The sequence below is a fragment of the Vulpes vulpes genome, chromosome 14 (genome assembly GCF_048418805.1).
Source record: "Vulpes vulpes isolate BD-2025 chromosome 14, VulVul3, whole genome shotgun sequence".
Classification (NCBI taxonomy): domain Eukaryota; kingdom Metazoa; phylum Chordata; class Mammalia; order Carnivora; family Canidae; genus Vulpes; species Vulpes vulpes.
Genome location: NC_132793.1, coordinates 66,331,661 through 66,358,172, shown reverse-complemented (window position 1 = coordinate 66,358,172; position 26,512 = coordinate 66,331,661). Strand labels below are relative to the sequence as shown.

The window sequence follows — 26,512 nt, the reverse complement described above, 5'->3', positions numbered from 1 at the left end:
TTTTCAATGACAAAAGCTAGCATATTACACTCTTCTGCATTTTTATCACTTATAATCAATTAGAGATGGTTCTAGTCTATATAGAGTTTGCTTCATTCTTTTTTTTTTCCTTTTTTAGCTGCAGTATAAGAATGAACCCTAATTTATTTAACCAGTACCCTATTGGGCAGCCTGGGTGGCTCAGTGGTTTAGCACGCCTTCCGCCCAGGACCTGATTCTAGAGACCCGGGATCAAGTCCCACGTCAGGCTCCCTGCGTGGAGCCTGCTTCTCCCTCTGCCTGTGTCTCTGCCTCTCTCTCTGTCTCTCATGAATAAATAAGTAAAATATTTTAAAAAGTAAAAGTAACCGGTATCCTATTGATGGGCATAATGTTCCATCTAGGGTTCTGCTATTATAAACAGTGCCATAGTGAAATCATATTAAATATGACATTTTACATATGTAGATTTCTTGAAGTGGGTTTCTTGGGTCAGTTGTTATATGTATTGGATAATATGGAAAAATATTGACAGATCACTCTCCATGGAGGTTATGCCAATTTATTCCCACTCTCTATGCATATATTACCTTGCATTGATGGTGATGATGATGATAATGATAGCAACTAGTGCTTATTGAGAACTTATGTACCAGGCTCTTTGATGAAAGCTATTCCTATACATTATGTCCTGAGGACTCCATAACAAAAAGAGAGGTGTGTATTATTTTTCCTTACTTATAGATGAGGAGGTCAAGGCTTTAAAACTTTTACTTGCCTGGTCAAGTTGGCACAGCTGTATAGTAACAGAAACTCTTATTTTTGTGCTTTTTTTGGCCAGTACTTGAGCTGGAGGTAACATGTCTGAAAATAATACCAGGAGGGTATTGAAGGAATAGTGATAACAGTCAGGTGTAACTGTGGTGGAGTGATGATGCATGGGGTTGCAGAACTAGCCAACCTGTATTGATTGAACAGAGTCTTACTGTTTTTAAAGCTTCCCGGAAAGAAGTTGCTAAGATGACTTGTGCAATAAGGTAGATTGATCTGATGTGGTTTCTCATCAGAACAAATTGTGTTTCCCGATTTTCTACACTTGAACACCTTTTTTGTTTTGCATATTGTTAAAACTGGACTTTTAAATCTGGAAATCTAAATGAGTTAGCTTTATTTTCTCTCAGTTAAAGAGCAAAATTAGCTTCTTGCTGACTGTTATTGTTCGTTTCTTCAGCAAAAGTAGTTGCAAGTTTTATTGTAATAAAACGTCTGTGGGTGGAGAGGAAGGAACAGTCAAACCTCATGATTAATGTGTGAATAATCAGACAGTAAACTAATATTTGAGCTTTTATCTGCTTGACTTAGAAGAAGCTGTCTCTACAGGGTGGCTGCTTATTATTTAAACTGGAAGAATTGTTCCCTCTCTATAAATTAACTGTTTGCAAAGTGTTTCCATGATGTGTTAATCACATTGTTCTGTACGATAGTGCCAGTATATAGTTAAATCTCACAGAGGAGAAAATGGAGACTAATAAGTAGATAAGCCAAAACTAGTTGCTAAGTGCAAAGAGAAAAAAGTAATAAGACAATATGTGTGGCTCTGAGATCATTTTTTTTAATTGCATAAATCTGCTATGGTTAACTGATTTAAGTATTTTATGGGTTTGATTTGGGTCTTTGTGATACAAATAAAGTTGTTGTTTATTTAAAAATATTTGAGGTGACAGTAGTGGAAATAAAGACTTCCTAGTCCTACAGAGCAGTGAATGATTTTTATATTTTGAAAACATATTCTGGGATCCCTGAGTGGTGCAGCGGTTTAGCGCCTGCCTTTGGCCCAGGGCGCGATCCTGGAGACCCGGGATCGAATCCCACGTCGGGCTCCCGGTGCATGGAGCCTGCTTCTCCCTCTGCTTCTCCCTCTGCCTTTCTCTCTCTGTGTGACTATCATAAATTAAAAAATTAAAAAAAAAAGAAAGCTAATTGTTTAAAAAAAAACATATTCCATAACTGGTTAAATAAGTTTATTGTTAATTATGAAATAATAGCTAATAGGATTTTTCAGATACAGTATATACCTTGCACAGTGCATTTAAAGTGTATTTAATAAATACAGCACTATGATTCTCTTTTAACTACACAAAATTTGTGGGTTGTAGGCCCCTTTACTGCAATTTGATTAAAATAAAAAAGAAAAAAGTCCATATGTTAATATTGGTGTAGCATCATTCTGTGTGGGTATGTGTATGTATATATTTATAGACACTTTAGAAGATCTATAAACACTATTTTATTTACTTGCAATTTCCCAAAGGGATTATCAGTTAGAAAAACTGCACACAGTATATTGTAGTAATAACTCATATAAGGCAGCATGGGTCAGTGTGAAGATAAATCATCTTATGTCTATATTACCTTGACTTTATTTGTTCTGCCTCAGTGGAGTGAAGTACGAAAGGTGAAACTTGAATTTTGGTTAGAAATTGAATCTATCTGATGTAGTGTTTTTATTGCCTTTGATTTCCTTAAATTCAAGCTTGAATGTAATTAAAGAGATTTTAAAAATAAATATTTAAGAGCCAATAAAGGAATCGCGAAGTTGTAGTCACTCCAGATACAAAATGTGTTTTCTCTCTATATGTAGTCTACAAAGCAAATATAATAGGATGGAGCATTTGCAGCTATATGAACTAACGTTCTGATTATTGTTTAAGAATAATCATATCTTAGCTAAAGTGATCCTGTGCTTTAATTATGAGTATTAATATATGAAATAATTATTGTATCCACCTCCTATAAAGCTTGTGGAATTCTCTCGCTTGTGCAAATTAAGCATAGATCAATTTAGTGAGTGGATAGTGACAGTAATGAAAACAGACCCTTTTTTATCAAAGGGAAAGAAATGTTGGTAGTCATAGAAATTTAAAGATGTAACTGTAAAGTTCAATTTGTGTGTTATGAGAAAGTAGCAGTGATTTCAACAGTGAATAAGGGAAGCCATCAAGCAATCAAGGTTTCCTAACAACATCTCTCTTTTGCCTCCTGAGTTGCTAGGAAGTGCTAATGTTGACAGTGGTTTTATTATTTTTTTTTTAAGATTTTATTTATTTTATTCGAGACAGAAAGAAAGTGAGCACACAGCTAGGGCTGGGAGCAGAGGGAGAGGAGAGGGAGAAGAGACTCCTGGCTGAGCAGGGAGCCTGTGGCGCTCTATCCCAGAACCCTGGGATCATGACCTAAGCCAAAGGTAGACGCTTAACCAACTGAGCCACTCAGGTGCCTGACAGTGGTTTTAATTGTTATTTGTTTGTTTTGTTTTTGGCAAGGATTGAAGTTTTAATCTCTTTCTCTTCAATCTGCCAGATATGTTAAGAAGTAAAAATTCCTGGAAATAAGTAAATAATGAAGGAGAACAGAGAGAAAGACGGATAATCTGCAAACAGGATAATACACACCAAATGATTATGTATTAATTGTTTTAAATGATCTCTCTTTGGGGCACCTGGGTGGCTTAGTGGTTGAGCGTCTGCCTTTGGCTCTCAGGTCGTGATCCCGGGGTCCAGGGATCAAGTCCCACATCGGGCTCCTTGTGGGGATCCTGCTTCTCCCTCTACCTGTGTCTCTGCCTCTCTCTCTCTCTCTCTCTGTATTTATCTCTCATGAATAAATAAATAAAATCTTTTTTAAAAAAATTATCTCTCTTATAAACTAAAACATAGGAGCAGGAGCACCTGGCAGGCTCAGTTGGTAGAGCATGGCACTCTGGATATCAGGGTTGTGAGTTCAAGTCCCAGGATGGGCATAGAACTTACTAAATAAATAAATAAATAAATATTTAAAATGTAGATATTTTTGAAATGTTACCGTTATATTTTCTTTCCTCCTTTCATATTGAAAAGATAACAAAGTAGCATTCTGAAAGTTTCTCTCTATAAACTAAATCAACTCAACATTTTAGAAGAAGGTAGGATAGAAACCATAAAAATAAGTCATTGTGCTTTGAGCCGATACCCAACAATACCTGAGACCTAATTATAAAGTAACAAAATCAATGAAAATACTAGTATAATGACAGGACAGAGAGTTCCTCCTTTCTTGAGTGAACTCACAGTTTCCTAGGTAGTGGTCTGGAGGATTAGAATAAGGTTATAGGTAACTGTTTTCTTGAGGCTAAGCAGGGAGGTCAAAGTGTAGTGGTTTCCATTTAAATTAATGAAGTTCATTTATATCAGGAATTGGAAAAGAGAGGTGATGGTGAAAAATCAGATGAAGAAAATGAAGAGAAAGAAGGAAGCAAAGAGAAAAGTAAAGAAGGTGATGAGGAGGAGGACGATGATGCTGCAGAACAAGAGGAATATGATGAAGAAGAGCAAGAAGAGGTAATGGTTTATTTGGGGTGGGTAACAAAGTTACAAAGTTTACGGATTATCTAATAAGGAATTGGATATATGCTATATAATTAAATTAACAAACCAAAACCAAGTCGATGGCAATGAAGGATATGTTATTATCCCTGGTATCAGTTCCTTAGTTGAAGAGAATTATTATAGCATTGAAATAATGGTACCAAACTGAATATAGGAGGTGAGAATAAGTTCATAGGCAACCCCAAGTGGAAGTCCATAATTGATAGTGGAAACAAATTGATAGATTAGTTTAACATTTATCTACATAAAAATTTAAATCTGCTATTACTGTAATTAAGGACTTAGTCATTTAGGGTGTGAAGAGGAAATCCTTGGAATATCATCATGTTTCAAGCCCCAAAGTGCATATGGACCCTGCCAGAGAACATTTAGGATCTAACCTCAAGTATTTGACTGAGTTAGAACTTAGTAGTTTGGATTTGGGATTTCTAACTTCTAGAAACATGCATGGTGCATTTCAAAATAAGCTAGAGCAAATAAGGATATTTTTGAGCAGGGTAACTTTGTTTGTCACAGCATCTTTGGGACTTAGTAGATACCTCATGCAGTAACCCTAGTTTCTTTCTCCTTTCTTCTCCATGGCAGTGAACTTTGTCTTCACTCCATTTTAGCCTCTCACAGGACAATGAATCTTTACCTGAAACTGCTATAACTATGAAATCATTATTATTCATTTACATTAAATGTGGTTTGTTTTAGAATTTACATTGGTGTAAAGGGAGAGGTACAGATCCATTTTTATCTATTTCCAAATGGCTAGCCAGCTGCTAACCTCATTTATTAAATAATTTGCTTTCTTCATTGATTTGAAATTCCCCTGTATCAGCTATTAATTTCCCACTTCTATTTAGATATATTTCTGGGACCTGATTTTTGAACTATCACTCTGCTGTTCCAATTAACAGAAGCTTCTGATTATTTGTTAATGTTTCTAGGGAGAATTTCCTGAGTATTCTTTATTCTTCCAGATAAGTTTTAAACATTTTAAAACTAAACATATCTTATTGTCTCCAACTTTCTTTCCAGATCATTCACTTTTTTATTCCTGTACTCTGATGTGATTGAGACTGCCAGACCTCTGATTCTCTATTTCCTCTTTACTAGTTCCCTGTCTTAATTTCCTTCCCTAAGGGGCCTAGACCCTTGCTAACCCTTAAAGTGCTTCCTTGCCATTACTCTCATCCCTTGTCCTCTCAGCACATCCTTGAGAACAAGGTAACCTTTGATCAATTCCACTGTCTCCCCTCCAAACCACCTATTGAACTTTTCTGAGGAGTCACAGAAACTGATGCCACAAAAACAATACTCACTAGCCACTGTTGGCTGGCTCACATGCTGGTTTCTCTGTTTCTCTTATCAAGTCATTTGTCTACATCAGTTTAGATCATCCCTTTTCTTCATAGTCCTTCTCCTTGACTGCCTTTCTTAGTAGATAATACCTTCATACAGAAAATGAAGCCATATAGGAGAAACTCCCCTAATTTCATGTCATCTGCCTTCAAACTAAATGTCTTTCTTCCTCCCCCTTCGTTTTCAGTGGAAGAAGTAGCCTTCATTTTATTTGGAGCTAATTGTCTGGCCTTTGGGGGATCTATAATCCTTATATCCCTTCCTTTTTTCATATTTTCAGGGTTTTTACCTACTACTTACTGCTTCCATTCATGCATTAAAATATGTTCATCTTTCATTATAAAGTATGTTGCCCACATTCTCTTCCAGGTGTCCTGGTATCTCCTGGAAAGCCACTTAGCTGGCTTCACTTGCTCACTCCTCCCTACCCTCCTTCATTTAGTTCTTTTTAATGTGATTTCCATGTACATGCCATTGAAATTATTGCCACCAAGTTCACCAATAGACAAATTTTAGTCCTTATTTCACTTTTCTGTAACATTTAACACTGCTCACAACTTCATTATTAAAATATTATTTCCTTTATTTAAATTCAACAATTTAAGGCAATTATGGCATCAACTATATGCCAGGCATTGTGCTGCATGCCAAGACATAGGCAAACATTGTTCCTTTCCTTGCTTTTTGTGACACAACACTTCTTGTTTTTCTCCTATTTCTGGTACTTTTTCATGAAGAACTCTTTTGAGTTCTTCTCTTTCTAATCTTTAAATGTCAGTATTCTTCAGACTTCTTTGCTTGGATTTCCTTTTCTCTCTGCAATCTCCCTGACTGCATCCCTAGCCAAAATTTCAGTTGCCCTGTATACACACCTATTAGTCCTCATTTTTCTTCATTCACCGTGTAATAATTGTACACCAAGCGTGTGCTTGGAATTGTACTAGGCAAGGGGAATATCAAGATAGATACAGTTCTCTCATCAGGGATATGGGTGTAGTGAGGAGACATACCAGAAAGGAGACCCTTACAATACACTGAATAATGCTATAGTGTAATATAGTAGAGGATGCCATAGGGGTACGTAAGAGGGGCACCAAGCTCCGTTTTAGTGATATGAAAAAGATATCTCACAGAAGACAGTCTGAAGACTTAATCAGATCAAGATGAGAAATGGATGGGAAGAGACTTGCAGATAGAGGAAAGAGCACGGAGAAGTTTTGCAGGTGATGAGAGTGTAGCCTAACAGTGTGGACCAGGTAAGTAAGTCAATGTGGCTGGACTAGAGAGTCCAAGTGGGAGTATGTGGAGATGTGAAGCGGAAGAGACAAATACAGGATCTTAAATACCAGGCTGAGCAATAGGACTTTATCCTGCGGGCTATAAGGAGCCTTTGAAGGGTTTAAAGCAGTGGAGTGGTTTTATCAAATATTTGTATATTAGAAACCTCAGTTGCTTGGATTGGAAGGAGCCATGGTTAAATCATGCTTGAAAGCTTGTTGCTATGAACCAGTGATTCTCAACCAAGGTATATTTGGTAATATCTGGAAACATTTTTGGTTGTCCCAACTGGTCTTAGGGGTTGTGGCATGCTATTGTCTTTGAGTAGGTAGTGGCCTGTTTTCTAGACAAGACTGGCTTTTGGAATGTCTGTTTATAAAGTCTGCTTGAGGTAAGCTGTGTTGAAATTAAGATCTTCCCTAACACTTAATAGCAAACCTCAGGATTCTAGTAATTTCAGAATTCCATGTTAGGCTTTAGCAGAGTACTAAGCACAGTTTATATAAATGTATTTCATTCAAAACAAACAAACAAAACCTTTCAACTTTAATAAAGGATATAGGTTTTGGGTATGAGGCTGGGTGAGAGATGGAGAGGGAAGCTCAGTTAAAGACTTTGTACATTTAAAATCATCTTGGCCCTTTTTAGCAATTAATTAATGAAAAATTCATATTAACTAACTTACTGGACATATTGAGAATTTGATAAGCATTATTTTTGAAGAGTAAATGGAACAAATTATCTATGTAACACCTCTATGTAAAATGAGAGAAATGCAGACTTTTTCTTTCTTCGGTCTTTTGAATAATGTAATTAAAGAAAAAAGCAAGGGTTCAAATGAAAGCCAAGAACCATTTAAGCCATCAGTTTCAAGAAGTTCTCACTTTGTACCTGCATCAAGATTATTAACATCATGAAATTACCTAAGGTGAATGACTGAACATACTTGGAGGTGCTCACATCTGAAGCATAAGTTGTATATGCTTGATTTGGAATAGTGAGGTAACCTTCCAGTCTCATTTACAAGATGATCTCATTTGAACTCTCAGCCATGCCACCCCTCCTCTGTACACTAGCTCCAGGCTATAGCCAGGCTTCTAGATGTTACTGGATTTCTCGGCACCAAAGAAACCACGCCATCTTCCTAGAGATGCTATGGAAACTTACTGGATACAGAAACAGTGTTTAGGGAAGACAAAGTAATGAAATCTACATCTGAATAATTTATCTTGCATTATTTATATAAATGTATATATTAAAAAATCCCACCATGCAGATACTTAAAAAAAGCTGATATCCAGATGACCTTTTCAGAATAGTCTCTATTTCTTACTCTATCATAATTCCTGCTATAGAGAGCAGAGATGTAGAGATTAATTTTTTTATGGCAGATTTCAACGATGAATAAAAATCTAGTGATGAGTAAAATAAAAAACCATAGACTTTATCACCCAGCTTTAACAATCAATTTATAGCCAGTCTTTCAACCACTCATTCATTCACCCAATCCACTCTCACTTCCATTCCCCATCCACCTTGGATTATTATAAAAAGCAAATCCTAGACATTGTATCATTTCATCCATAAATATTTCAGGGTGTATTAAAAAATTAGGGCTCTTTAACAACATCACACTATCATTATTACACCTAAGATAATGAATTTTTGTCTGAAAAAAGGTCATTCCAATCAAAATCCAAATACAGCCCATACACTGCAGTTGGTTTTAAATTTCTAATCCACATCCAAAACGGATTTTTGAATTTTTGATAGAAAGCACAGAAAGATCAGGAAGGAGTCATTTACATGGATAAGTCTTCCCCAATCTTAATAATTAAGTTGTTCCCAGGTGCTTAGTTCCTCTTAACCTCAAGGAAACTGTGGGGCCCTCGATGGAATATGGCATTTTCTAGGTTTGATTTGGTGTCTGGAAGCCTGTTTTTTGATAGGAAGCAAAAATCCCTGTACTCGAGTTCAGTTACATGGCCTAATTGAAAACCTCCTTTCTGGTGTAGTTTAATGAACGTTAACATAAATTGGATGTTTCTTGAGCGTCTGTACATTTGTTTGGAGTGTTTAGTGGTTTAGCTAACTAAACCCCATGTGCCATCCTACTAAGGTGGAAGGAATTCCAGGTGTCTATTCTTCTAAAGTGTAACAGAAATTCCTGCATTTTCTCTTAACTAGTTGGTGCCTAAAAACAGTAGGAGGTGATGGCCTTGTGGCAAGCAGCACAGGTGGATGGGAGTGAAAACTAATGTGTTTTTTTTTAAGCACGAAATAGAGACTTTTTAAGGTCTGTTTTATTACCCAGACTTGATATTGATAAACTTGAAGGGACCGCCTACCTTTTATTTTTTAATAATTATCTTACTACTCATTCATTTTAATGTTTACTGAGGAATAATATATTTCACTTAGGAAAATGACTACATTAATTCATACTTTGAAGATGGAGATGATTTTGGTGCAGACAGTGACGACAACATGGATGAAGCAACCTACTAAGCTATGAAATTTCTCCAAAAATATCTTTCTGATACCACTTCTGAACATTTGGACAGCCTTGTTTTCTATTTCTGATATTTTTGTTCTTGTTTTGTTGGACAAATATTTGCTGTCAAAATACTCAGAACCACTTAGAGTTTACATGCTGGTTATCTTACCCATTAGTTTCTGATACTGTCCCATTCCTTTTCAACACCTCTGTGTCATCTTATGTATTCAGATGGATTTTTTTGGTATCATTTCGATTTCAATGTGCCTAGAGTTTTTGCATCTTTTAATCTCTGTATTCACATTTGGACAAATTATTCTTGTTGAACTCGATCTGTTGTAAAACTGTTACTAGTCATCATAGTGGATTTCTGTCATCTGAAAGTTGACTTCATACTGCACAGAGAGCACTTTAAAAACAAAGAAACTTGAAGCTAATTTTCTTTTACTTTTGCATGGTACATTCTGTGCTGCATTAGGACTACATAAACCTGAGCTCTTAACAATTGCACATTTTATGAGAGTGGAAGTTTTGTGATCAAAAACAGACACACACAGGAAAATGCTGATCTGAACGGTATGGGTTTCCCAGCTCACATCTCAGCCCTTACAAAAACCTGGGATGAATATTAACAAATACTTGAATTTGGAGCCAACTCAGTACCATATATTGATTAATCATCCCACTATAAGTTTGATATCTTTGAATAGTTGGGCTTATGAAAAATTAAGATATCTTATTTTGTATTTTACCAAAGTGTAGAGAAAGTGCTAGTCATATAAATCTCACTGCAGAATGCACGTTTGAAATCTGTGAGGTGTAGTTGCTGTTAATAACTTCACAGGACTCCTAGTTATCCAGCCGATTTATATAACAATGCAAAATGCAACTCAGGTCATTTTAAAATTAAGATTAATTTTTCTTGTTTCAATTAAAAACTGGCTCCCTTGCCTTTTTATGTTTTGGCAGGGAAAATACCTAAGACCCCCAGCCTCCAAAGACACACAACTGCCAAAGATTTTCAGTGGAATTTGTATTATATATTTTTAAATGATTTATTAGTATTACTTTCCAAAAAGAATAAAGAAAATAATTTTTCCCCTTTAGGAAGATACTACCCGTCACCCTCTAATCTTGAGAATCAAAGCCGTAGATTCTATTTCTACCTTTACTATTAGACTCAACCTTGAAAATGAGCTTGGTTAAGTTTTCTGTGCCTTAGTTTCCCCACCTGTAAACTATTTCCTATAAAAATTGCTTACACACTAAACAAAATTTACCATGTGTATTCATTGATACCTTAACAGAAATAATCGGTTAATTTGGTTCTTGCCCTCTAAAAAAGATGTGGCCTTGTAAGTGACTGAAAACAAACTTTTGGAAAACTAACATGTTTTCCTCACAAAATATATTATAACCTGATTTTCCCATCTTATATTCTGGAGGGGAGGACTGAAGAAAATTTATATTGTCTTGGACCATTTTATAACATGACTTTCTCAGGAAAAACATCACTTTCAATTTTAATACCTCCTCAGATAATTCAAGGTGGGTGTGAAGACCATTGTTAGTTCAGTGCTATATCAATCATATGTGCGTTACTTGTTGAAGTAAGCTTCTGGGGAATTTTAAATATTTTAAATGGAAAACATAAATAGTCCATGTTAAAACAGCAATCTGCTGGACTTACAGTAGAAACTCAAATCAAGTTTCTAGTTGTGATGGGCAAATTACATCACTTAGGATTGTAAAGTAAGACATTGATGTTTTAGTCTCTTACCTCTTTAGTCTAATACCATTTAATTTATACAAACCTGATTTCAACGGTTCTGTTGATTTGCTTTAATATAAATCTGCAGATAACCCTGTGAATTGGTCAAATGCACTAAAGATCTAGGTATTTTTATTCCGAGCTCTCAATTTTGCCTCCAGTGTTAGTCCAGCAGATGGTAAGACAACCCATTTGGGCAAGGACTTGCTCCCAGGAGGCCCCAGCCATCTGCCTTAAGTGCAGGGTCTTCCCTCTTTGGAAGATCTTTTTTATAAGTTTAAAGTAGACTAAACGGTGAAGACAGGGAGTATTTAAAGGTTGCTTTACCAGTATGAATCTTGTCTTTCTGGCTTAAAATCTCAGAGACTGTGAAGTTAGTTATTCCACAAGAAGGTAAACTTTAATGCAGAGATAGCCTCCTGTATATAAAAAAGTACTTGTTGGTGAAGTGTCTTTAAAATTGCTATATTAAAAAAATAAAATAAAATAAAATTGCTATATTAACAGGCAAAATTGTTTTGTTGCTTATTTTTGTTTACACATTAAATTCTTACAAAACAAAGTTGTGTCCTTTTGTTTTATACAAACATTTTGAACCTCCTTAAATATGCTTGAGAAAAGTAATTTTACCTAATAACTATTTATTGAGCAAGTAAGTATGACAGTTACCAAATATTCTTGAATAAACCACCCACAAAAGAAAACTCTAGGTGATTAAAGTCGTGTTTACAAATAAAGAGATTTGGCAGACAGTGTATTAGTGTGATCATTAGTATCACAGACTTACAGTGGATACAAGAGAATGCAAAGAAATTTAGAGGACCTTGTTAACCTTTCCATTCCTACCACATTCAAATGTAGTGTCAATGGCTTTGCCTTAATATGCTTAAAGCCTCTGGAGTTAGTAAAAGCTTTTTATTAAAATAGGAGTTTAAATACAATTTTAAGGGGAAAAGGATTACATCACAAATTCCCCCAATAAATAAAACTTCAAACAACTTTTTCAATTACTTTTGCTGCTGGTAATTTAAAAAAGTATCTTTGGGATCCCTGGGTGGCTCAGCAGTTTGGCGCCTGCCATTGGCCCAGGGCATGATCCTGGAGTCCCGGGATCGAGTCCCGCATCGGGCTCCCAGCATGGAGCCTGCTTCTCCCTCTGCCTGTGTCTCTGCCTCTCTCTCTATGCCTATCATAAATAAATAAATAAATAAATAAATAAATAAATAAATAAAGTAAATAAATAAATGAATAAATAAATAAATAAATCTTTAAAAAAGTATCCTGAAGTGGAAAGGTTGTTTCATGATAAAATTTACATATAGAGCATTTTGTTAAATGCCCCACCCACAACTTGCTAAGCAGCCATGAACCAAGCCTCATAAAGTCTTCCCTGATATCGAAGAACATCCAAAGAATATCAATCTGAAATTTGTCTTCATCTGTGTCCTATAAATAATCCAGTGGATTTTATTTCTGTATGACAAGGGGAAAATTCTAGTTACCTTACACAGTATCTCTACATAAAATAGTTTTTAGAGAAGAAAACATGTTTGCTTTTATTCAATTAAATTCACCAGCTTCCATTTTAGACTGAATAATAAAATAGAAACTTTATTACATTTGCATATCTTTTAAAATATGAAAAATAAGGGGCAGAAAGTTTTAAAAACGAGTTTTACAGATGTACATGCTAATAATGTTCTACAATTGCATTTTGCATTTGTATAAAATACATCATACAAAAGATTTATAGTATTTGCATACATAAAAAGAATTAAATAAAGCATTCAGATATTTCTATTATCTAACAGTGCAATATGCACATACTTGGAAGAAAAATACTGATTTCCTGAGCAACGTTGTTGTAATTCAAAATAAGAATGATACTCATCATAATGCACCATTTAAATACAGATTTCTAAAACTTCCACATTTACCCTGTAATGCTTTGACTGGATCCTGGCTTCATGGTATTTCTGAAACACCCTTCATATTCCCATATAGGTAATTTTAGAAACAGATACCTTAAAAAGAACTAATTACTAAGTAGTGGTTCATTTAAAGAATTCTTGCTGAACAAGTGAGTACAGAAAAAGAAAAGCTTTAAAAAACAAAGTCCTTTGGAAAAGTTCATTTAATATCTTCTAATTCTAATACGGCCAGCAGACTGTGTAATCTTTTAATCTGTCTTTTGAAAAGACGAATCCCATACTTTTCTAGGAGTAGGATGGCAAAAACTTTAAACAGCATTCAACAGTTCAAAACGATCTTAACCATTTATACCCAGGTTTAAGAGAAATAATAATCTGTCCTAAAAATAGATTTTTCTTCATTTACAACTCCAATTTTTTAAGCAAACCAAACAGAACGATTTGTTAGGATATATATAACATACATACCTTCTAATGTAAAGTGTCCAAGTAAATTCAAATAAAGGTTCCAACACAAAACCCACAATATCAAATAATAACTTATTAAGTTTTACCAAGTAATCTGTATTTGCTATAAATTTTGATGTATATGAGTCGTTTTTAAAAGCTTAAATTATTCTAGAACTATTAAATGCTTAGGAAATTTTTTAAATGACCCTTAAAGATTAAAATCTAAAATTCTATATATATGACATATATAGAATTATAAGGAATTCAAAGATATAGAGAAGGGAAACTGCCTGATTGTGTCATAAGGATATGTTAAATTTCCTTCAAGGAACAGGACACTGCAAGACAGAAATGGTTTTAAATCAAGTACATAGTACACTTCACCACTTTAAGTCACTTACTTTGGAAATCAGACCTATCACAATTTCAAAGTAGCACTAGCAAAAAGGAATTACTGACTCCGTGTTTTCATCAATTTGATGTAAACAAAGTTCTAAATTCTACCCTAAAATAATCCATTTTCCTTCCCTAAAACTTGATTTTTCGGCAAGTGTAATAAATACAATGTAAACTGACCAAGTTAACACTGAGCGTAGATTAGAAAGATCATACATTTTTTTCAAGATACCAAGGCACATTAAAATAATTTTTAAAATTCCAAATTAAAGGAGTTACTCAAAAAATGATTTTGCTACAACTTCTATATTAACATTTTTCATTAATTGTCTAAGGTCCTCTAATACATGCAAGGGCTTTAATGCTTGACTTCTTTGTCCTGTCTTTTTATGATACTTTCCTCCTGAAAGTACATGAAAACCTCATTTACCATACTTATTCACTCCTCCCCTTTTTAAAAATCAATATTGGAGTTGCAAATATAAAATGACTAGTCAAAACCTGAAACATTAAAAATTAGGAAATAATGCCCAGAAAATGAGGTGGTATTATATAACTTAAGATACATACTTTATTATACACAAAACAGACAATTCAGACTCCACCAAATCTTTCTTCTAATGAATCATTTTGGTTAACATTTTTAAAACACATACTTTATAAAACTAAATGATGGAAATCAGTAGGCAAATGATGCTTAGTTAGCCAAACTATGTCTGATCCCCAGCAAATCTTAAGAAGTAGCACTATCAAGCCCTTTCAATTGATCCACACACCTCTGGCCTCTGTTCCCCAAATTGATGCTACAGTTCAGAGGGGAAAAAAAGGTCTAAGTTGGACATTTTCTCTTTGAAAACCAGGTTAACGGATCAAGAAATAATTTGTTACTGTTAATGCAAAAGGGCTCTTTCACCTTTGCTTTTGCTTATTAATCATTTTCTGCAACAGACCTGAGGCAGCCCATGAAAATCTGTTTTAATAAACCTATACTGTTGTGCTTGATAGTGAAGGTGGAGACGAACTTACAACAGCATATGTTATGAATCCTGTTGGACCATCTGAAATAATACTTAATTTTAATTCTAAAAATGGTATTAGCTTACGTAAAGCAATTATCATAAGGCATTAAATGCAATTAAGGCATGTTACTGCATGTAACACAGCAACAACTTATCACAGTATGTAAGGATTTATTTCCTAAATAATGCTAATTCGTATAACACTTTTCATTAAAGAATTACAAAAGTGCTTTCAAATAACAGTGGCAAATATAATCACTTAAAAAACAGAAGCAGAGGCAGTGAGCTTTAAAAGACAAAGAATACTTTTAGGTCTTGACCCAATCCAGTGTTCTAGTGACCAAAGGGCAACTTCTTAACTAGAATACATTATTTTGGGGACTTAAGCCAAAAAATAATTCCTTGGAAAATAAAACTTAAACATAACCAACCTTGAATAAGAAAAATGATGCATTTTCCAAGTTAAGAGCTTCCTAGACCCACATTTAAATCCATTTCTGCTTTAAGCATTGATACAACAGATACATGGATTCACAACTCTCATTATCAACAACTAGCAACTGTAAGAATTTTATACTCAATTTGTAAATGGCTCCCCCAAAAGGGCAAAAAAACATAAGCATCTTCAATCTCCCTAACTTCTGCCCTTAAAGTGGTTATTGAATATAACTGATTCACCACACTCCAGATACACATGATCATTAACAATATTATTTTTATGAGCTAACTGCTATGTCTTGTGTTGAGCAGCAGGTGATTGAGAATCTTGACTATATAGTTTATGATCATGTTGGCCAAAGGGTATTCCTTTAGTTGGACCAATTCCATTTTCCATTTCTCTTTGTTGTGATGGAGGTGTCACTCCTGAATGCAAATGTGAAGAATCTATTGTTGAATGGTGACTAACATCCACTTTAGCTAAAATTTCATAATACAGTAAATAAAATACTGGCGTTATTATACCTACTATCAACATTATCACTACAGCTGTCCACCACCCTATTCCCCAGTCCGCTCCATAATAAGGATCCTTACGTTGAATGTTTTTGTTATCAGGTTCAAAACGTATCTGTTGTGCTGTTAAAGCAGATACCACCTCATTAAGATTCTCTTTTTTGGTGTCTGTACATTTTACTATTTGTTCTATGTCTCGGTCTACTTCTTTTAAAAAGTTATCAGCTGACTCACTGGAAGAAAGAGAATCATTAGGTGGCAAAATTTCCTGTTGTTCCGGAACATATTGAACAGATGAAGGACGTGAAGCCTGTCTTCCTTTTGGAGGATAAAGTGTTTCAGTCAATGAACTAAATTTTTTAACTGGAATTTTGATAGACCTAAGGGCAAAAAAGTCTTGATCGCTGATGAGATTGTTAACCCTCTTGATATCTGCTACCTGTTAAAAAAAAAAAAAGGCAACATTCAACTGAACTCTCCATCAAAATAGAGGTAGCAATAGTCATTTATCTAAGTTACTTTGAAAGGGAAAAAAAAGTGGAGCTTAATTAGTAGTAGTCTTATCACACCAGAGAGATTTTGTAGATAACAGTTCTACACCACTTTTGATCTACTAGTCTTAGGAAATCACTACTTACTTTTTACTATCACCCATGTATTATTAGCACTAATGGTAGGTATTTAAGTAGGTTGTGGGATCATTTGATATTTCTCTTTGTATATCATGCACAAATATCACACTTTCTATTGTTTTAAACCATCTAGGAAGGAAGGATTACAAATATGTTCTTTCTTCCAGTCTGGCAATTAAAAGTGTAGGCAAATGTCAACTTACCCTAAAACTACTGTATTTTATCAAAACTAAGATGCCATCAACTCTAAGATGTGCCATTATTTTACATATTGCTTAGGGGGGAAAAAACCAAAACACCAAATAATGAGGATGCCACCATTCCAATTTCAAGGATGTTAAAATGTTTAAAAAAACATGCACCTTAGGAATGATACTATAATTTATCTCCCTCACTTGTGTTGATAACATTTCCCCTAACTTCTCAGTTTTCGTGCATTATTCAATTACCCCCAAGATCATTTTTTTTCTAAGCTTTTTCTATATATTATATAATCTTCAAACTGTGTATATCCTATCCACCAGCCACTGTCAAGAGGGAGATCATGGGAGTGCTCCTCAATTACCAATTATAATGGTAGGCTCTCCCACCATCTTTAAGTGATTAGTTCCATTCATGATTTCCATCAATGGCTTAACCTAAGCCCTGATTATTTATCACCTGACTGATGTCAGAAAGGCAAAGTGAGTCTAGGATAAAACTTTTCTGGCTTGGTCAACTCAATGGATGATGCCATTTACTGAGATATGGAACACTCTGGAGGGAGAAAAGAAAATAAACGCAGACTTTATATATGCTGACTTTGAGGTGATTGAAATATCCAAGTGGAAGCTATCCAACAGACAGTTACAGGATGTTTGAAATTTAGAAGAATGATCTCAGGTAGAAATATAGATTTATGGACTGCCAGCAAAAATAGTAATTGAAACCACAAAAGTAGACAAGTTCACCAAAGACTGGGAGAAAAAGGTGACATATAAAACATCTCTAAGAAATGTCAACATTTGAGGGATATATTGAATAAGAGAATTCATACCAGAGATTAAGAAAGAGTGGCCAAGGGGCACCTGGCTGGTTTAGCAGGAGAGCATGTGACTCAGGAGTTCAAGCCCCAAGCTGGATGTGGAGATTACTTTAAAATAAAATTAAAAAGAAAAAAAGAGTGGCCAAGAAACCAATATGACAGTGGTTAGAAGTACGGACTCTCTGGGTTTGAAAGATGGCTCTGACAACTTTCTAGCTATATGATCTGGGGCAAGTTGTTTAACCTCTCTGCAATTCAATTTCTACATATGTAAAATGACGGTAATAACACTATCTACCAGATAGGGTTTTGCAAAGATTAATAAATTAAAATGTATGAACATTTAGAATAGTGATATATAGTGTGTTGTAATAAATCTAACATTTAGTATTTATATTTAATATATTAAGTATAACTAAATATTACTAGCAGGAAAATAAAAAAGATGCAAAATCAAGGAGGCTGAAGAGGGCTTTTAGGAGGGAATGAATGGTGAACTATCAACTGCAGATTCCTGATCACAAAGTCCACTGAAGAATGAGAGCGTTCCTGGTTTTTTGGGTTGTTGTTCTTTTTTTTAAAGATTATTTATTTATTCCCGAGAGGCGGAGACATAGGCAAAGGGAGAAGCAGGCTCCCCGCAAGGAGCCGGATGTGGGATTCTAACCCAGGACCCTGGGACCACACCCTGAGCAGAAGGCAGCCGCTCAACCACAGAGCCACCCAGGCATCCTGAAGAATGAGAGTTCCTGTTGGAAAAATCAATTCCCTGGAAGTGTAAGTGTGAAAGGAGGATGGAGGGAGGATTCAGAGTAACTATATCAGACAATAAGGAAAAAGGATGCTTTCAAATTTACAACCTCAAGACTTTTTTTCTTAGAGCAAATAAAGATTCATTTGATAAACCCCAAAGTCTGACCCCATTCTCTTTAAATGTTCATTTGTTTGATATTGTCTATTCTATTAACTGCTTCAGATGGTTTCTAAACCAGGCTTCCAACTTTTAGTAGTCTACCTAGGTTCTCACTCTGAATATCCGTTATTTTCTTTTATACTGACTTCCTTGTTGCATTTAGGATTCCAACCTTGAACTTTGTCCTCTTGTCACTGTTTTATGACATAAGTTTATGACATATATGGCATTATGTTTAGTAACTTCTAATACTGAGTACTTATAAGAGGAATACAGCACTAAGTACTCTAAAGTGAAAAATCCTGGAGTGCCTGGGTGGCTCAGTAGGTTGCAAGTGTCTGCCTTCAGCTCGCATCATAAACCCAGGAACCTGAGATCAAGCCCTGCATCAGGCTCCCTGCCCAGTGGGAAGCCTGCTTCTCTGTCTCCCAGCTGCTCCCCTTGCTTGTGCTCACGTGCTGCCAAATAAACAGAATCTTTAAAAAATAAATAAAGTGAGAATCTTTTTGTAAGGTTCACCATTTTTGCTGGTTGAGCTCCTGGCAAAAGGGAGCACTGTTTAACTCCCTGTTATGTCAATTTTCCCTACTGTGGATAATGCCTTCTTTTCTCTAATGGTAAGCTAACTGCCTTTTCATTCTTCATTTTAAACGAGGAACCAGCTAAAACATCTTGGGAATACCCCCAAATGATTTTTTGTAAACTTCTCTATACTTACTGCACATATTTTAGTCTAAGCCCTGATCAATCTTCACTTGAATCATTCCACTAACCGCCTCATTGGGTCCCCTCCCAACTTGCCAGCAGGCTTCCCTACCATTTTGCAGCACTCTTTAAAACCTTGTAATGGTGTTCTTAACTACACAGATCAAATTTTTCCTCAGGTAACACAAAGTGCTTCTTCCCATCAGTCTATGCCACTCATTTCTGGAAAAATGAGTGGAAATCTATTAAATTTCCTCTGTTGTTCTTATTTTCTCCTATACCTTTCTCTTTATATACTCATACAGTTATATACTTTTTCTTGTTCACCTCATTTGAAATATGACCTATTTTTTAAAATTTATTTTATTTCTAATTTTTATTTATTTATGATAATCACAGAGAGAAAGAGAGAGGCAGAGACATAGGCAGAGGGAGAAGCAGGCTCCATGCACCGGGAGCCCGACGTGGGATTCGATCCTGGGTCTCCAGGATCGCGCCCTGGGCCAAAGGCAGGCGCCAAACCACTGCGCCACCCAGGGATCCCGAAATATGACCTATTTTTAATCACTGAGATGGCATTTCAAACTTGTATTCTTCTAAGATAATTTATCAGGTTCATTAAAGGAAAACCTATGTCTTTCTCTAATAAAGTTATTGGACCACACTCTTCTCTTGGACCTCCACCTTGATAATTTTAGCCTTATCCCTAATTTTAAATCTTGATTACTTTCTATCAACTTTCTAAAACATTTTCTATAACTTATTTACTTTCTAAAGCACATTCTGTAACTTCTCTACAAACATGTATCACATGGTTATTTATGCTAAAAAATGAAATCAGATATACTAAGACCTCATAATAAATAGTGTTGCTATATGTGAACAAGTTGCAACCCCCCAATCTAGCTCTTATTACCTCATCAAGAAATGCATTCCAATAAAATATTTTTATTAAATTTTTAAATAAATATATATCTGTTTTGATCACCTGAATTGCAATAATTACTCTATTCAGAGAAAAATAATACACAAAACTTCATGGCCAGAGGAGATTTTTAAAAATTCAATTTAAATTTACATATATTTCTATAAATACATTTATAAATATATGTTTCTATTGCAGAGAACTATGACAGATAACCAATAAAAGGCTTTCAAGTACAAAAATATAATACATCATGAAAGACTGTGGGGGGAGGATAAAAATACTAATCAAGGTGAAAAAGCAATGATAAAAATTTCATGCTATTAAAAAAGTGCATATATAGGGTGCCTGGGTGGCTCAGTGGGTTGAGCATCTGACTCTTGGTTTTGGCTCAGGTCAGGATCTCATGAGTCATGAGGTTGACCCCTTGTCTGGTTTCCCACTGGGCAGGGAGTCTGTTGGAAGGTTCTCTCTCTCCTACTCCCTCTGCCCCTCCCCCCACTCATGTACTCTAAAATAAATTCTTTCTTTAAAAGTACATTTAAAGAGTTTTCTAACGGTCATATTTTTAAATATCAATATTGACAACATTCTGGAAATTATATCCTTTAAATCATTAAAAAGTATTTAAGCTTCCCTTAAAATGTGTAAGGTGATACACAGTATGTACATTTCAAAATTCTGCTGGAAGTATGAGAAAAGAATGTTTGAAAAAATATTCTAACAATTTCCATATAAATGTGTTCACGTGAAAAGATTTCATGCTAAGGATGCAAGATGGACATGACATATATAAAATGGGTTTAAAGAGTCTAATGTTATTGAAATAAAAATATACCTTTCCTTCTATCAATTCTACTTTTGGGAATCTATTCCACAAAAATAAAGGTACCACCCTTTAAAGATAGAGCTGTGATGATATTTACCACACTATTCAAAACATGGAAGAAAATCCCGACTATGTTACAGAACAGCTTCATAATTATGATACGTTCATACCATGTGATATTATATAGCTACAGAAAACATAAGTTAGACTTATAAGACAATGAAGGGCTGTCCATGATATACTAAGAAATGAAAAAGGCAACTTGAAGAGTAACAGACATAAAAATAAACCAATTTTTAAAAACAGAATCACCAATGCCCCAAGTGGTGTAAATATATGTAAATATTTATACTTATATATGTATTTCACTTTTATAAAGCACAGAAAAATGAATGAAATACCTTTTATATGTACTTATTTTACTTTTATATAGCACAAAAAAGGTATGAAAAGAAACACACCAAAGTGTATCATTTCAGGAAGCTGAAGAAGAGAAAAACTTTTCCTTATGTATTTCTATATTCTCTTACAACTTGAGTAAGGAGGAGAGATAGCACAATTAGGTGTTTTTCAATACTGAAAACAGAAACAAGAATTTAATTACAGTAATCACTTAAAAATGTAAAAAGTAACATCTACCAACATAATACAGATTTCTATGGGAAAAAGGGGAAAAACAAGATAAAAGAGCACAAAACTTATTTGTTTGTGCTAATGAACAAATTATTTTGGACGGCATTATCCAAAATCAAATGAAGACTTACCGTACAACAGTACTGAAGGGCTATTGCATTTAAAGTATCTCCTTCCTGTATATCTTTTGTTAATACTATAATGTCATCAAGTCTATCTCTTGATGTACTTCTTCGGATTTTCTCTTTTCCTCTGGATCGAAGCTCATATACTTCAGCATCCTCCTCCAACACATCACTGTCTGTACAATTTCCAAATGCATGTACTTGACCACTTGAATGAACTCCTGGAAGAGGAAAACTACGATTCTGATGTCTCCCTGCCATGTCAAAATCTGAGGAGGAAAGAAGGCAGAAAAAAACTTTAGAATGTGCCTCATCCATTTAACTGAGTTACAAGAATCTTATATTCAGGACCCCTCTTTTTAAAAAAGAATGATTTTAGTTATTTAAAAATTTAGGTTGAAGTTTTACAGATGTTAAACTGCAATTAACATCTGACAGCAAAGACAATGGGACAGGAAGAAGAGGTAATTCATTCTTACAGACTATTGCAAAACATGGGGGTTGATAAGCATTTTCACAAAAGTATATTGCTATTTTTTAAGGTTAAAAAGCTAAGCTCCTTTATTCTGAGTATGAATAAAATTAAAGAAATATTTTTGTATTATTAAAAACCTGCGATCATATACTACAATTTATAGTTCTGATGGACTCAAAGAATGTTTTATATGTACAAACACAACACTTTAATGAGCCCGAATATCCTGGCTTGCTCTGCATTTTAAGTGCTTGTGGGATTGAAATATCTTTTTTACTACCTCCCTACCTCCCTGCATCACACTGACTTCAGTATTTTTTTTTACTTCAGTATTCATAATTAGTACAGTATGTGCCTTCATATAGGTCATAATTTTGCCCTCAACCAAGGATTCTTCTTCCTTGGAAGCTTTTCACCAACCTCTATCAAAGTCCTTGTCCAACTCAATTTATGGTCCATAAAGACTGAACAAATTTTATGTCACTACATCCATTTCTACTTCAGAAAAGACACTCTAAGACTAAGCACTGACTTAAGGGAAAAGCATACATCAATGAATACCTTTTGCTTACTGGCACAGGCACTCTCCACTCCCCTTCATCAAGCTAAACTGGTTCTCATTAAAAACAAATGTAACAAAAACATATAGAAACTAATTCCACATTCCCAGTGCTAGCTTCATATTAATTGTTCACATAAGAATGGACCTAGATTGCTTTCAATTATTGTTTTTGAAAGATGGAAAGAAGTAGACAAGCAGTGAAAGGCATTTTGGACATAAAATACTTAAGACTTCATACTGTGACTTAGACTGAAGAGAGGTAAGACGTTAAGGATCATGCCAAGATTTCTGATTTGCATCACTGAGTAAATGGTGATGCCATTCTCTAAAATATCCTACGTACACTGGAAGAAAAGCTGGGGGGGGGGGGGAGGCTGAACAATAAATCATAAATTCCTCTAATACAGCCCCAAAGAATACCAAATAGCCAAGTGGGCTATAGAGTCAAATTCAGAAATGTTTAGAAATATAATTTCCTGGCTCATGTGCATAGGTAGAAACTGAAGCTGTGTTGGATAGATGAGATTACCTAAATAAAGTATAGAATAAGAAGGGGTGAAGACAGCCTTGAAGAGTTGCTACATTTGGTATGTGAGTGAAGGAAAATCAGCCTGCAAAGAAGATAGAACAGGCTATTCAGAAGAGGAAGAAAGCATCAAAACAATGTGTCATGGAAGGCAAGCCCAAAGGGAGTCTGTCTTAAAGGACTTCGTTCAGTTGAAAATACTACAAACAAATACCAAGTGAAAAAGAAAACAAACACCCTTCAAAAGTCTGAATTTGTAATATGCCTGACAACAGATTACATTCTGTCTGTAGGCACATACATATATAATTAACGAACTATTTAATTCATTGAATTCATTGATTGTTGAATCCAACCCCTGAAAACCAATCCTGCTCTACAGCAACACTGGATTGCTTTTAAAACCCACGGATTTCGGGATCCCTGGGTGGTGCAGTGGTTTGGCGCCTGCCTTTGGCCCAGGGCGCGATCCTGGAGACCCGGGATCGAATCCCACATCAGGCTCCCGGTGCATGGAGCCTGCTTCTCCCTCCGCCTGTGTCTCTGCCTCTCTCTCTCTCTGTGACTATCATAAATAAATAAAAATAAAAAAAAAAAACCCACGGATTTCTATGAGGGTAACACAGACAACAAATAACTAATTATTAAGTAGACTATTTCACCCATCCGCACCCCCTCGGGTGCTATTACCGTGAACTGGGGTTCCTAAATTCACAGCCACCAAACTAAAGAAAGCTACCAACACTGTACATCTCTAAAGCAGTTTAAGTCCTGATCACACCTATTCCTTCATGGAATTCTAAGCGACAAGTCTAACAAGTTTAAAGACTAAACTTGTTATAAACTTGTTATACCGTAATTCACAAAGCTTTATTTCTAATTTTCAAGAAGTTGAAAAAGTATCTCCCCTTCACCTAAAATGGGTAATAGTTTTATTTCCACTTATTTAACCAGATGTTTTCTATCTTGTGTTTTTAGTGTCGGAAATGTCTGTGAATCCTGTGCATTCGTAGGCAAAACTTTATAGTCATGTACATTTTTCTGGGGGTAAAGGGGGTTAATATTTGTTCTCCTGTTCTCAGAGGAGGGGTTTTATGATTCTAAAAATTTAAGAGCCCTCTAATATACAGCAATTTGCACGTGGTTATACTGACACAGGTAGGCTGCCCTTTTATTAGACTTTGTCTCCCTAATTATTCGTTCTTAGAATACCAAACTGGCTTGGAGTGGCTGAAATCCACTGAGCAATGCCCAAAAGCCATTTTACACATTTGTATCAAACTTTCTCCGTGGTGCACTGCTACATAATACTTAAAAGGCTAGCACTTCATCTCATTATCTCTTCACGCTCCTGTGTAATCAAATGCAAGCAGCGGAGCCCCACAAACTGGGTACCTTTCTCTGAATAACCAAAAACTGGCTGCGCCTCCGAGCGAAGCGGAAAAGCTAGATTCCGGCGCAAGCAGGTAATTACCTAAGCCAACCACACACAGGTTACAAAGGGCACAGTACTCAAGTCATCGGGCTCGATTTTCTTCAACCTGTCTTAATTCTTAGAGGTAGGATAAAATGCACGAACTCTCTCTTCTGAATACTGGTGGGGGGGGGGGCGGGGGACCAACCCTGCATGCTGCCTAGATTTCCAAGCAGTCGCAAAAACTTACGCAATGGATACGTTGCTAAATAAAGCATTCATCAGCTCGCTCTGAACTGAGAGTGGCTTCCCACACACCTTCGTTATCTGCAGCGGCTGCTGCCGGGTGTTTCGCTTCGGTTTCCCTTAAGCAGAGAGCAATAAAGGGGCCGCAGGGCGCGAGCAGCCCCGCACCGCGATACCATCACAGGGGCTGCGTCCGTCTGGGCCAATCCAGCTTTTAGAGACTTCACTTCCCGCCCCCACCCCCGTCCTCCTCCATTGCATGCACCTAGGGGCCTTATTTCTCTGTCTACTCCTTGAGATGACCTCAGATTTTCATGTCACGCCATGTATTCAGCACCAACAAGTTGTGTGGGGAAAAGAAAGCGCTTAGGTTCCAAACGAGGCGACCCGGGAATCCGGCAGGTGGGAGGAGTCCTTCCTCCGGGCCTCAGTTTCCCCGAGAGTGTGACGAGGGGCCTCGGTGCGGCCGGGCCGCGAAGGTCGTCCCCCGCCCCGGAAGCCGAGCCCCGTGCGGCCACCGCGGCTACACCTGCGGCCGCAGGCTCCGCTCCATCTCCCGCGAGAGCGCAGCGGGGGCCGGACCCTCCCGCCCCCCCCACCCCGCGACCTCTCGCCGCCATCTTTACCTGCTCCGTTAGCAGCGGGGACGCACCAGGGAGCCAGCTGCCAGGTCCGCCGCCGCGGCTCCAGACCCGGGCAGACTCATGACCGAGCCTCCGCCCGGGACCGTCCCGCGTCCCCGGCCACCACCGCCGCCAACGTCTCCGCCTTCCGGGCCGTGCGCCGCCGCCACGTCCGCAAACCTGCCGTGCGTCATCGCGTCAAGTGGGCGGAGGTGGGAAGCGGTGGAGGAGGAGGGCGGAGGTGGGGAGGGGCGGGGAAGGAGGCAGAGGGAGGGGACGCGCGGCGAGGACCGGAGCCGGCGGGAGCTCCCCCGGCCTCGGGCTGCGCCGGGCGCGCAGGCGCAGGGAGGCCGGCGGGGGCCCGACTTCCGGCCCCGCCCGCGTTTCCTCCCCGATGCCCCGCCCCTTCCGCCCCCGGGAGCGGCGCGGCGGGCGGAGTCGGAGGGCTCCCCGGAGACCCCGGGGCGCGCGGGCTGCGCCTTTGTCCCTCGCCCGACTGACTGTCTAGAAAATACGCGGCCGCGGGGGGCCGGGAGGAGGGAGGTTCTTAAGGGCTTGACGGCGTTGTTGTACATCTCTTCCTGCTCTGCATCTGGAGGCTTCTGTAGCGTGGAGGACTGAGCCGCGCAGCTCGGTGTTGACATCCGTGTTTTGGCAAATTGCGCCGTGCTTCTTCTTCCTGTGGAAGCTTCTCGATGTGCGGAAGAGGCCACATACTGGAGAGAAGTCTGGCTGGCGGGGTAGGGTGGCGGCAGTCTTTGCGTTTGTAGGTGAGGAAAGTGAGCCCCCTAGAGTCCGGCCCCGGGAGAGCTGGGCCCTCAGGCTTGCTCT

General features: G+C 37.1%; 2 protein-coding genes across 3 annotated transcripts in view; one reads left to right on the top strand and one right to left on the bottom strand.

Moving 5' to 3' along the window:
• POLR3G (RNA polymerase III subunit G) overlaps window positions 1-11,812 on the top strand; it is a 42,275-nt gene extending 30,463 nt beyond the window's left edge. For both annotated transcript variants that reach the window (XM_025992913.2, XM_025992912.2), the window contains exons 7-8: window positions 4,209-4,355; window positions 9,453-11,812. In XM_025992913.2, coding sequence (XP_025848698.1) covers window positions 4,209-4,355; window positions 9,453-9,539 — 234 coding nt within the window. In that variant the 3' untranslated portion in view covers window positions 9,540-11,812. The remainder of the gene's footprint in view (window positions 1-4,208; window positions 4,356-9,452) is intronic.
• A 1,070-nt stretch (window positions 11,813-12,882) lies between these two features.
• LYSMD3 (LysM domain containing 3) lies at window positions 12,883-25,866 on the bottom strand. The gene is made up of 3 exons (XM_025992911.2): window positions 25,685-25,866; window positions 21,842-22,104; window positions 12,883-16,488 (listed from the first exon to the last, which is right to left on the bottom strand). Exons 2-3 carry the CDS (start codon window positions 22,094-22,096, stop codon window positions 15,826-15,828), a joined length of 918 nt encoding a protein of 305 aa, XP_025848696.1. The 5' UTR covers window positions 22,097-22,104; window positions 25,685-25,866; the 3' UTR covers window positions 12,883-15,825.
• Window positions 25,867-26,512: the final 646 nt, after the last annotated feature.

Excerpts from the sequence above, each read along its gene's own strand:
- LYSMD3 (XM_025992911.2), bottom strand. The coding sequence starts at position 22,096 with ATGGCAGGGAGACATCAGAATCGTAGTTTTCCTCTTCCAGGAGTTCAT. Across the intron at positions 16,489-21,841 it reads CCCTTCAGTACTGTTGTACG|GTAGCAGATATCAAGAGGGT; the intron begins GTAAGTCTTCAT and ends TTTTTTTAACAG.